This window comes from Chiloscyllium punctatum, chromosome 10, assembly GCF_047496795.1.
Source record: "Chiloscyllium punctatum isolate Juve2018m chromosome 10, sChiPun1.3, whole genome shotgun sequence".
NCBI classification, from domain to species: Eukaryota; Metazoa; Chordata; class Chondrichthyes; order Orectolobiformes; family Hemiscylliidae; genus Chiloscyllium; species Chiloscyllium punctatum.
In genome coordinates this window covers 116171106-116182837 of record NC_092748.1, presented here as the reverse complement: position 1 = coordinate 116182837, position 11732 = coordinate 116171106, and the positions used below count along the sequence as shown (strand labels likewise).

The 11732-nt window shown below is 46.0% G+C and overlaps 1 protein-coding gene across 1 annotated transcript in view; it reads left to right on the top strand.

Annotated features, from left to right (window-relative positions):
- The window catches only part of LOC140482477 (villin-1-like), a 69358-nt gene that overhangs the window by 33500 nt on the left and 24126 nt on the right, over positions 1-11732 (top strand). Inside the window, exons 10-11 of the mRNA XM_072580009.1 lie at positions 2639-2792; positions 3196-3296. Of these exons, the coding sequence (XP_072436110.1) occupies positions 2639-2792; positions 3196-3296 (255 nt within the window). The remainder of the gene's footprint in view (positions 1-2638; positions 2793-3195; positions 3297-11732) is intronic.

The window sequence follows — 11732 nt, the reverse complement described above, 5'->3', positions numbered from 1 at the left end:
ACAATGTGTCCACCCTTGTCCACATATACGCCCCATCTCTAACATAAAGGCAATGGTCACTTTATATCAAATTTATAAAGATTTTGTGAAACTTGAAAGGGTTCAGTAAAGACTTACAAGGATGTTGCCAGGATTGGAGTATTTGAGCTATAGGGAGAGGTTGAATAGGCTGGGGCTATTTTCTCTGGAGGCTGAGGGGTGGCCTTATAGAAGTTTATAAAATCATGAGGGACATGGATAGATTAAATACAGTCTTTTCCCTGGGGTCGGGGAGTCCCGAGCTAGAGGGCATAGGTTTAGGGTGAGAGGAGAAAGATATAAAAGAGACCTAAGGGGTCATTTTTTCCATGCAGCGGATGGTATGTGTATGGAATGAGCTGCCAGAGAAAGTGGTGGAGGCTGGTACAATTGCAGCATTTAAGAGGCATTTGGATGGCTATATGAATAGGAAGGGTTTGGAGGGATAGAGGCCGGGTGCTGGCAGGTGGGACTAGATTGGGTTGGGATATCTGATTGGCATGGACGAGTTGGACCGAAGGATCTGTTTCCATGTTGTACATTTCTGACTCTATCTTCTAGTGGTTTCTAGTAAGTATATTTGCCTCTTCTAGAGTACTGTGTTCAGTTCTGGTCAACCAGTTATAAGAAGGATATTATTAAAATGGAGAAGGTTCTTAAGAGATTTATCAGGATGTTGCTGTGTATGGAAAGTTTGAGTTATAAAGAAAGGTTGGGACTTTATTCACTGGAGCATAGGATGATGAGAGGTGACCTTCTAGAAGTTTATAAAATCATGTGGGCTATTGATAGTTAATGGAGGTGTCTTTTCCCTAGGATGGGGAATTTCAAAATGAGAGGCAACTTTTTTTAAGGTGAGAAGGGAGATTTAAAAGAGACATGTGGGGCAATTTTTTTTTAACAATGTAATGGATAGAGTTTGTAAGAAGGCCTATGGAGTATTATCGTTCATTAGCAGAGGGATTGAATTCAAGAGTCGTGAAGTGATGTTGCAGCTGTACAGGACTTTGGTCAGGCCACAATTGGAGTACTGTGTGCAGTTCTGGTCACCTCACTTTAGGAAAGATGTGGAAGCTTTGGAGAGGGTGCAGAGAAGATTTATCAGGATGTTGCCTGGAATGGAGAGTAGGTTGTACGAGGATAGGTTGAGAGTTCTCGGCCTTTTCTCGTTGGAACGGCGAAGGATGAGGGGTGACTTGATAGAGGTTTATAAGATGATCAGAGGAATAGATAGAGTAGACAGTCAGAAACTTTTTCCCCGGGTACAACAGAGTGTTACAAGGGGACATAAATTTAAGGTGAAGGGTGGAAGGTATAGGGGAGATGTCAGGGGTGGGTTCTTTACCCAGAGAGTGGTGGGGGCATGGAATGCGCTGCCCGTGGGAGTGGTAGAGTCAGATTCATTGGTGACCTTTAAGCGGCATTTGGATAGGTACATGGATGGGTGCTTAATCTAGGTTAGAAGTTCGGCACAACATCGTGGGCCGAAGGGCCTGTTCTGTGCTGTATTGTTCTATGTTCTATGTTCTATGTTCTAATTCGCGTGTGAAATGGACTTCGAGGTGGTGGATGTGGGTACAATTACAACGTTTGAGACATTTGGCTGAGTACATGGATAGGAAAGGTTTGGAGGGATATGGGCTAGGAGCAGCAGAGGAGAATAGTTTAGTTTGGAATTATGTTCGACTCGGACTGGTTAGACCGAAGGGTCTGTTTCTGTACCGTATGACTCTATGACTTTATTGTTGGTATGTTCTTCAGGAAATGAATGAATAAGTCTGGGTTTTCAGAACCAAGTGACTGGTGTGGATTAACATCAGATACTTTGATTTGGAGTTCCCCAAGGTGCCAGAGCTGGGCAATGCTTGTGGCCTGGTGGTAACGTCACTGAGACCCATCTCTTTGGGACATGGGTTAAACTCCCACTGCTGAAATTTTAAATTACATTCCAGATTTAGTGAATGAAAGTTAGTCCCAATAATGGGGACCATTACAACTATCCTTGACTTTTTTTTTATATTTTAAAAACCCATTTGGGTTTACTAATGTCCTTTTTTAGGGAAGATAATCTGTCATCCTTACCTGGTTTGGGTCTACATGAGACTCAAGAGCCTCAGCCAATGTGGTTGACTCTTAATTTCACTCTTGGAAACCATTCAGTGCCAAGGTGATGACAGATGGGAACCAAATGAGATGCGTGAAGGATAAATGTAATGCTGAGGGCCATCTACGGCTCACCTTAGCGTGCCCACTGACCACCCATGATTGTATTGAATGGTGGAGGAGGCTCGAAAGGCTGAATGGCCGCCTCCTATCCTCTGTGTAGAGCGATACCTTGGGATGATTCGAGGAGGAGTTGGAGAGTTCTTCTTCCCAACACTTTCCCATCAACCAACATCAGAAAATGATTGGCTATGTAGTTCCTTGTTTTTAAAAAAAAATTCTCTGGCTGTTTATGGGTATCCATGTTTCCTAAATTACGCCATGTAAAGTGTTTAATTGGCTGTTAAGTACTTATCATGGAATGTCTCGAGGTGATGCTACCAAGTACAAATTAAGTTATTATGTAGGGGCTGAACTGCCAATGTTTTCTAAACAGTTAGAATACTCTCTTCCACAGGGGTTCATGAAAGCTAAAGGTTATCCTGAGTCTGTGAACCTTGAGATGGAGAATGATGGTTCGGAGTCTGCAATATTCCGGCAGCTTTTCGTCAAGTGGACAACAAAATACCAAACCGTTGGCATCGGCAAAACTCACAGCGTCGGCAAAATTGGTATGAGCCTGGTTTGGTTGGGATAGTGGGGAATCTGTATGGAAGTGAGAGAGACTGAGAAGGAAAGACAGAGGGGTGCTTAGGGGTGGGGGGAAGACTGGTAGGGGAGACTTGAGAGAAATTGGGGGGATAAGACTGAGGGGAGGTGGGAGAGACTGAGGAATGGGCAGTCAGGAGGTGGGAGGAGGGAGGGTGGGAGGATACCGAGGAGTGTGAAACCATGTGAATCTGAAATGAAAATGATTGCTGATTTTGGGGGGGGGGAGGAGGGGGAGAAGGCAGGAGGCAGGAGGCAGGAGAGTGCAACTTGCTCAGTTGCTCTCACAGGCAGACATTTGAGATGAGATGGGCCAAATCACCTGCCCCTTTGTCTGATGATGATCCAACCCCCTTTCTTCTGCAGCTAAGGTGGAGCAGGTGAAGTTTGATGCCATGGAGATGCATGCCAGGCCTGAGGTGGCAGCCCGGGAGAGGATGGTGGATGATGGTTCTGGTGAAGTGGAGGTACCTCACATCTTCCCACGCTCGCACACACAATCTGCTCGACCTATTTGAAATTCTCTGTCTTGTCTTTGAATCCTTTGATGCCCTTGCCTTCTGTCTGGCCCTCTGATCTCTGCTGTCCTCCATCCTCCTCTTTATCCATCACACTACTGACCCTGTGCTTCCATGCATCTAGGCACTTAACTCTGAATTTCCAACCCCCTCTCTCTCTCTGCACCTTGAGACACACACACTCCTTCTAACTAAGATTTGGAGATGCTGGTGTTGGACTGAGGTGTACAAAGTTAAAAATCACAACACCAGGTTATAGTCCAACAGGTTTAATTGGAAGCACACTAGCTTTTGGAGCGACGCTCCTTCATCAGGTGATAGTGGAGGGCTCGATCCTAACACACAGAATTTATAGCAAAAATTTACAGTGTGATGTAACTGAAATTATACATTGAAAAGTTGATTCTGTTAAGCCTTTCATCTGTTCGAATATCATAGTTCACTTCTTTCATGTGTAAATCATAAAGCCTTTTTTTTAAAAAGTTGCATTCTTGGGTTAGCTGTTAACAATGGTGAGAGCTAGACAATATGTTGAAGGTGTTAGCTCCCTGTGTTCTCTGTCTATGACCTGATGTTTAGATTGATTCTAATCTAAAAAGTGAGATAATGGAGTTTTACATAAATTCATACAGTTTTTGAGCAAAGTACAATGTAACCCTGCAAGTACAAATTCACCCCACAAAATATGTGTGTATGTGGGTCTTTGTCTGTCTGTGTGTGTCTCTGTCTGGTTTGGGGGTTGAGTGTGAGAAAGTGTGTGTGCGTGTGTGTGTAGTGAGTGCAGAGTGTCTTAAGTCTGTGAGGAGGTGCATGTGTGGGTGTGTGTGTGTGTGTCGGAGTATCTAAGTGTGTGTATAGTGCAATGGTGGTCACCTGTAATGTGACATGAACCCAAGGTCCTGGTTGAGGCCCTCCCTTTGGGTAGCGAACTTAGCTATCAGCCTCTGCTCGGCCACTTTTCTCTGCTGTCTGTCCCGAAGTCCACCTTGGAGGATGGTCACCCGAAGGTCCGAGGCTGAATGTCCTGGACCGCTGAAGTGCTCCCCAACTGGGAGGGAACACTCCTGTCTGTTGATTGATTGTTGTGCGGTGCCCATTCATCCGTTGTCGTAGCCTTTGCTCGGTTTCCCCAATGTACCATGCCTCCAGGCATCCTTGCCTGCAACGTATAAGATAGACAACGTTGGCTGAGTCACATGAGTACCTGCCATGTACAAGGTGGGAGGTATCCCCACGCGTAATAGTGGTATCTATGTCCACATTCTTGACACTTCTTGCAGCGCCTACCGTGACAGGGTTGTATGGAGTTGTCCTGATAGCAAGCTGCCCAGCTCTCAGTTACATCACACTGTAAATTTTTGTTATAAATTCTGCGTGTTACGATTGAACCCTCCACTACCACCTGATGAAGGAGCATCTCTCCGAAAGCTCCAATTAAACCTGTTGGGCTATAACCTGGTGTTGTGTGATCCTTCTAATCAAATACTTTTGACAAGCACGGCACAGGAACAGGCCCTTCAGCCCACCATGTCTGTGCTGACCACAATGCCATTCTAAACTAATTCCATCTGCCTGCACATGGTCCATATCCCTCCTTCCCTGGCCATTCATGCCTGTCTAAATGCCTCTTAAACATTGCTATTGTATTTACTTCGCCCATTCCCCTGACAGCATGTTCCAGACTCCTACCACCCTCTGTGTTTATATTAAAGAAAAACTTTCCCCTCCCATCCCTTTTTAATCTTTCCCTGTTTCACCTCAAACCTATGACCCTTATTTTTGAAATTGCCATTCTGGGGGGTGAAAGAGTCTAGCTATCTACCTTATCAATACCTCTCATAATTTTATGTACTTTTATCAGGCTGCCCCTCAGTCTCTGACACACTAATGAAAACAGTCTAAGTTTTTCCAACCTTACAGCTAAAACACTCCAATCCAGGCAACACCCTGGTAAATCTCTTTTGCACCCTCTCCAAAAGGCTCCACATCCTTCTATAGTATGGTGACTATCCAGGACAAAGTAGCCTGCTTGATTTGGCACCATATCCACAAACTTCACTCTCTTTCCCCATCGACACTCAGTAGAGGTAGTGTGTACTGGGGTGGCATGGTGGCTCAGTGGTTAGCACTGTTGTCTCACAGCACCAGGGTCCCAGGTTCGATTCCAGCCTTGGGTGACTGTGCAAACTCCACACAGACATTCTCCCCGTGTCTGCATGGGCTTCCTCCGGGTGCTCCTGTTTCCTCCCACAGTCCAAAGATGTGCAGGTCAGGTGAATTGGCCGTGCTAAATTGCCCATAGTGTTAGGTGCATTAATCCGAGGGAAATGGGTCTGGGTGTGTTACTCTTCGGAGGGTCGGTGTGGACTGGTTGGGCCGAAGGGCCTGTTTCCACACTGTAGGGAAGCTAATCTTAAAAAAAAATCATCTCCTTAGACAGACCCTTCCAAACCTCGTGGCTACTTCCCAGAAGGACAAGAGCAATAGATACATGGGAACACCTCTGTATCAAGATTCCCCCTCCAAGCCACTCACCACCCTAACCTTCACAGTGGCTGGGTCAAAATACTGGAATTTTGTCCCTCATGGCATTGTGCGTCTATCTACAGCAGGACTGCAGCGGTTCAAGAAGGAAGCTCACCCACTTTTGGAGAGCAATTTGAGATGGGTGATGTGGGTCTGCTAGCCACACCTACTCCCATTCCCTGTGAGTTAGTGTTAAAGGTGCCATTCTAAAAATAAAGTCTTGTCATGATTACAGGCCTCAACACTGGCATGTGGAAAGATCTAGTGAAAAAGTTTTCAGTGTGTGAATACTTGGGACATAGGTAAAAGGCTGAAGCTGCTTTCTGGTTCTCTGGATTGGTCAGTTTACAGGAACGGAATGGAAATTGTTTAGATTCCACTTTGTTTTCCTCAGCCACCTGCTCATTCCTTACCCGTACCCTTGATGACCCCCACCCAGCCTCCAGAACAATCTGATTTTAGTTGGACAATTGCCTGAAGTTCCTTGCAATGAGGTCAGCACCTTTTATGATGCACTCAGGGTGGGGGGAGGGTGCCAGTTGTCTAAGGACCAGCAGCCTTGAGAATGTTGAGTTGATCTGATGTTCAAGGTCTGACTTCTGACTGGCCTGATGGGGAAATGTGCTGAATCATTTTCCTTCTGGATGTAGGTTTGCTCGCTGAGCTGGAAGGTTCATTTCCAGACGTTTCGTCACCCTACTAGGTAACATCTTCAGTGAGCCACAGGCGAAGCACTGTACATGATTCCTGCTGTCTATATGTTTGGGTTTCTTTGGGTTGGTGAATTGAAAGCAGAAATCCTGTACAGTGCTTCACTTGAGACCGACTGAAGATGCTACTTAGTAGGGATGAAACGTCTGGAAATGAACCTTCCAGCTCAGCGAGCAAACCTACATCCAGAACCTCAACCTGAGCTACAAATCTTCTGAAAACTCACCATTTTCCTTCTCCCTAAATCTGTGGACTCTTTTGCAAGTAATAACCTCTCACAGCCCCTCTCTCTGATATGTTTGTCCCAAATAAACTTTCAGAGGTGATAATGTCATAATGATACAATCACTGGATTAGTAATCCAGGAGTCCAGGTAATGCTCTTGAATCTGGCTTCAAGTCCCACCACATCAGCTGGTGGAGTTTAAATTCATACCAGTGCTGCCTCACAGCGCCAGAGACCCGGGTTCAATTCCCGCCTCAGGTGACTGACTGTGTGGAGTTTGCACAATCTCCCCGTGTCTGCGTGGGTTTCCTCCAGGTGTTCCGGTTTCCTCCCACAGTCCAAAGATGTGCAGGGCAGGTGAATTGGCCATGCTAAATTGCCCATAGTGTTAGGTAAGGGGTAGATGTAGGGGTATGGGTGGGTTGCGCTTCGGCGGGGCGGTGTGGACTTGTTGGGCTGAAGGGCCTGTTTCCACACTGTAAATAATCTAATCTAATCTAATCTACCAGTAACATCATTCAGCCCCTCTAGCCTGCTTCACCATTTTAATAAGATCTGACTGTAACCTCAAATCCACATTCCCACCGCACCCTGATAATCTCTCCCCCTCTTATCAAGAAATCCATCTGTCGCTACCTTAAGATTGTGCTTCCACTAGCTTTTCTAGGGAAGAGAGTTCTAAAGACACTCAACCCTTGGCAAGGGAAAGAAAACTGCTTCACTTCTTCTTTATTTTTAAAATGGGTGACCACCAAATTTTAAACAGTGAACCCTGTGTCTTGACTCTCCCAAAAGAGGAAACATCCTTTCAATGTCCACCCAGTCAAGTCTCCTCAGGATCTTGTATGCTTCAATCAAGTCACCTCTTACTCTATTCCAGAAGATACAAGCCCAGCCTGTCCAAAGTTTCCTCACAAGATAACCATTGCCACCCCCAAACCCCAGCCCACCTCCATTCCAGGTGTGAGTCAAGCAACCTTCTCTGAACTGCCTCCAATACATTTACCTCCATCCTTAAACAAAGAGACCAATGCTATACCCCATACTCCAGATATGATCTCATCATGACCTTCATACCTCTGTATTCACTTCCCCTCATGATAAATGACAACGTTCTACTATCCTTCCTAATTACTACTTGTATCTGCATGCTAGTTCTTTTTGTGATTCACGCGTGATCCTTCTGCAATCTCTCAGTATTTAGATAACGTGCTTTCTGTTTTTATTTCAATCATTTAAGATTTATAAGGATGTTGCCAAGGTTGGAGGATTTGAGCTAAAGGGAGAGGTTGAATAGGCTGGGGTTGTTTCCCCTGGAGCGTTGGAGGCTGAGGGGTGACCTTATCGAGGTTTATCAAATTGAGGGGCATGGATAGGATAAATAGTCAAGGTCTTTTCCTTGGGGTGGTGGAGTCCAGAACTAGAGGATATAATTTTAGGGTAAAAGGGGAAAGATGTAAAACAGACCTCACTCCATAGATGCAGAGGATGGTGCGTGTATGGAATGAGCTGCCAGAGGAAGTGGTGGAGGCTGGTACAATTGCAACATTTAAGAGGCCTCTGGATGGGTAAATGAATAGGAAGGGTTTGGAGGGATATGGGCCGGGTACTGGCAGGTGGGGCTAGATTGGGGTGGGATATCTGGTCGGCGTGGACGGTTCCATGGTGTACATTTCTATGACTCTATTACTATGGTCGCTGCTACCTAGGAGGGATGTCATGACATCATTCACCCTATTTTGTTACACAATAGCAGCTTTAGTAGAGTCTGCTCTCTTACTGGCTCCAGAATCTATGACTCTATAATGTGCAAAACTAATCCAAAAACATTATTTGAACTCTTTATCTAGACCACTCTTTTCCTGACTGACATTTCTAGCTATTACAGTTTAAAATCTCTCATTATTATTATTACTGCCTTTCTGACAAGCTCTCATTATTTCTGCCTTCATCCTACCTTGTAGTCACTATTAGGAGGCTGGTACACTACTCCCAGGAGTGACTTCTTGTCATTATCATTTTATTTCTCCCTAAACCATTTCTACTCTGCCTTCCTTACGTTTGGTCATCCCTCTCTAATTTGCTAATGCCATCATTGAATAATAGAACTACCACTCTGCCTTTTTGTATTAGTTTCCTAAAGCTCCTGTACTCTTCAATATTCAAGTACCAGATCATGTCATCTGAACTCTTTTTATATAATGGCTACCAGATCATATTTATTTATTTATTCATTCCATTAAAGATTTTGGAATTGAAAGCTTTTAACAACAAAATTATCATCAATGGTTAGAAAATGGTTAGTTTCCCTTTGTGGAAGGAAATTTTTTGTTCTTGCCTGGCCTGGCCAACATGTGACTCCAGGCCCATTTCAAAGTAGTTGACTCTGAAGTGGCCCTAGTGAGACACTCTGTTCTGAAATATTGGTCCCTGGGAGCCAGCAGCTGTTACACTGCGGTTGAGGTAGTTCTCTGCCACTAGTCCTCTCTGTTCTCATTTTTGAATAAATTTTTAAAGTGGTTAGACAGCCCCTTGTGAAATAAAAGTCCAAAAGATTTCCAAAAGGGCTTTGACAAGGTGCTGCACAAGAGGCTGCTGCATAAGAGAAGGATGTATGGTGTTAGGGGTAAAGTATTAGCGTGATTTGAAGATTGGTTGACTAATAGGAAGCAAAGAGTGGAGATAAATGAGTTCTATTCTGGCTGGCAATCAATGACTAGTGGTGTGCCTCAGGGATCAGTGTTGGGACCACAATTATTCACAATTTTTATAGATGATTTGGAGTTGGGGAACACTTGTAGGGTGTCAAAATTTGCAGATGCTACTAAGATGAGTGGCAGAGCAACCTTTGCAGAGGAACGTTGATACTTTAAGTGAGTTGGCAAAGTCGAGAGTTGGTGCTGGAAAAGGGCTTAAAGGTAAAAACAATGACTGCAGATGCTGGAAACCAGATTCTGGATTAGTGATGCTGGAAGAGCACAGCAGTTCAGACATCCGAGGAGCAGTAAAATCGATGTTTCGGGCAAAAGCCCTTCATCAGGAATACAGGCAGAGAGCCTGAAGGGTGGAGAGATAAATGAGAGGGGGTGGGGGTGGGGAGAAAGTAGCATAGAGTACAATAGGTGAGTGGGGGTGGGGATGAAGGTGATACGTGGGAAAGAAGATAGGCAGGTAGGACAAATCATGGACAGTGCTGAGCTGAAATTTGGAACTGGGGTGAGGTGGGGGAAGGGGAAATGAGGAAACTGTTGAAGTCGACATTGATGTCCTGGGGTTGAAGAGTTCCGAGGCGGAAGATGAGACGTTCTTCCTCCAGGCGTCTGGTGGTGAGGGAGCGGCGGTGAAGGAGGCCCAGGACCTCCATGTCCTCGGCAGAGTGGGAGGGGGAGTTGAAATGTTGAGCCACGGGGCGGTGTGGTTGATTGGTGCGGCTGTCCCAGAGATGTTCCCTAAAGTGCTCTTCTAGGAGGCGTCCAGTCTCCCCAATGTAGAGGAGACCGCATCGGGAGCAACGGATACGATAAATGATATTGGTGGATGTGCAGGTAAAACTTTGGATGTGGAAGGCTCCTTTAGGGCCTTGGATGGAGGTGAGGGAGGAGGTGTGGGCACAGGTTTTACAGTTCCTGCAGTGGCAGGGGAAGGTGCCAGGACGGGAGGGTGGGTCGAAGAGGGGTGTGGACCTGACCAGGTAGTCATGGAGGGAACGGTCTTTGCGGAAGGCGGAAAGGGGTGGGGAGGGAAATATATCCCTGGTGGTGAGGTCTGTTTGGAGGTGGCGGAAATGTTGGCGGATGATTTGGTTTATGCGAAGGTTGGTAGGGTGGAAGGTGAGCACCAGGGGCGTTCTGTCCTTGTTACGATTGGAGGGGTGGGGTTTGAGGGCGGAGGTGCGGGATGTGGACGCGATGCGTTGGAGGGCATCTTTAACCACGTGGGAAGGGAAATTGCGGTCTCTAAAGAAGGAGGCCATCTGGTGTGTTCTGTGGTGGAACTGGTCCTCTTGGGAGCAGATATGGCGGAGGCAGAGGAATTGGGAATACGGGATGGCATTTTTGCAGGAGGTAGGGTGGGAAGAGGTGTAATCCGGGTAGCTGTGGGAGTCGGTGGGTTTGTAAAAAATGTCGGTGTCAAGTCGGTCGTCATTAATGGAGATGGAAAGGTCCAGGAAGGGGAGCGAGGTGTCAGAGATGGTCCAGGTAAATTTAAGGTCCGGGTGGAATGTGTTGAAGTTGATGAATTGCCCAACCTCCTCGCGGGAGCATGAGGTGGCGCCAATGCAGTCATTAATGTAGCAGAGGAAGAGGTGGGGAGTGCTTGACACATTGATTCTCCTGCTCCTCGGATGCTGCCTGACCTGCTGTGCTTTTCCAGCACCACCCTCGACCCTGATCTCCAGCATTTGCAGTCCTCCCTTTCTCCCTGTGAGTGGGCAAAATTCTGGCAGATGGAATATAATGTTAATAAATTGGAAGTCATCCATTTTGCTAGGAGTAACAGTAAAAGGGATTATTACTTCAGTGGTTAAAAAGTTGCAGCATGCTGCTGTGCAGAGGGACCTGGGTGACCAATAAAAGGTTGGTCTGCAGGTACAATAAGTAATTAAGGCAAATGGAATTTTGTTCCTTCCGAAGGGATTGAGTTTAAAAGCAGGGAGGTTATGTTGCAGCTGCATAGATTAGATTAGATTACTTTGTGTGGAAACAGGCCCTTCAGTATAGGGTGCTGGTGAGGCCACACCTGGAGGACTGTGTGCAGTTTTGGTCTCCTTACTTGAGGAAAGGATGGACTGGCACTGGAGGGGGTGCAGAGGAGGTTCACCAGGTTGATTTTGGAGTGGATGGGGTTGGTTTATGAGGAGAGACTGAGTAGACTGGGATTATATTCATTGGAATTCAGAAGATTGAGGGGAATCTTATAAAA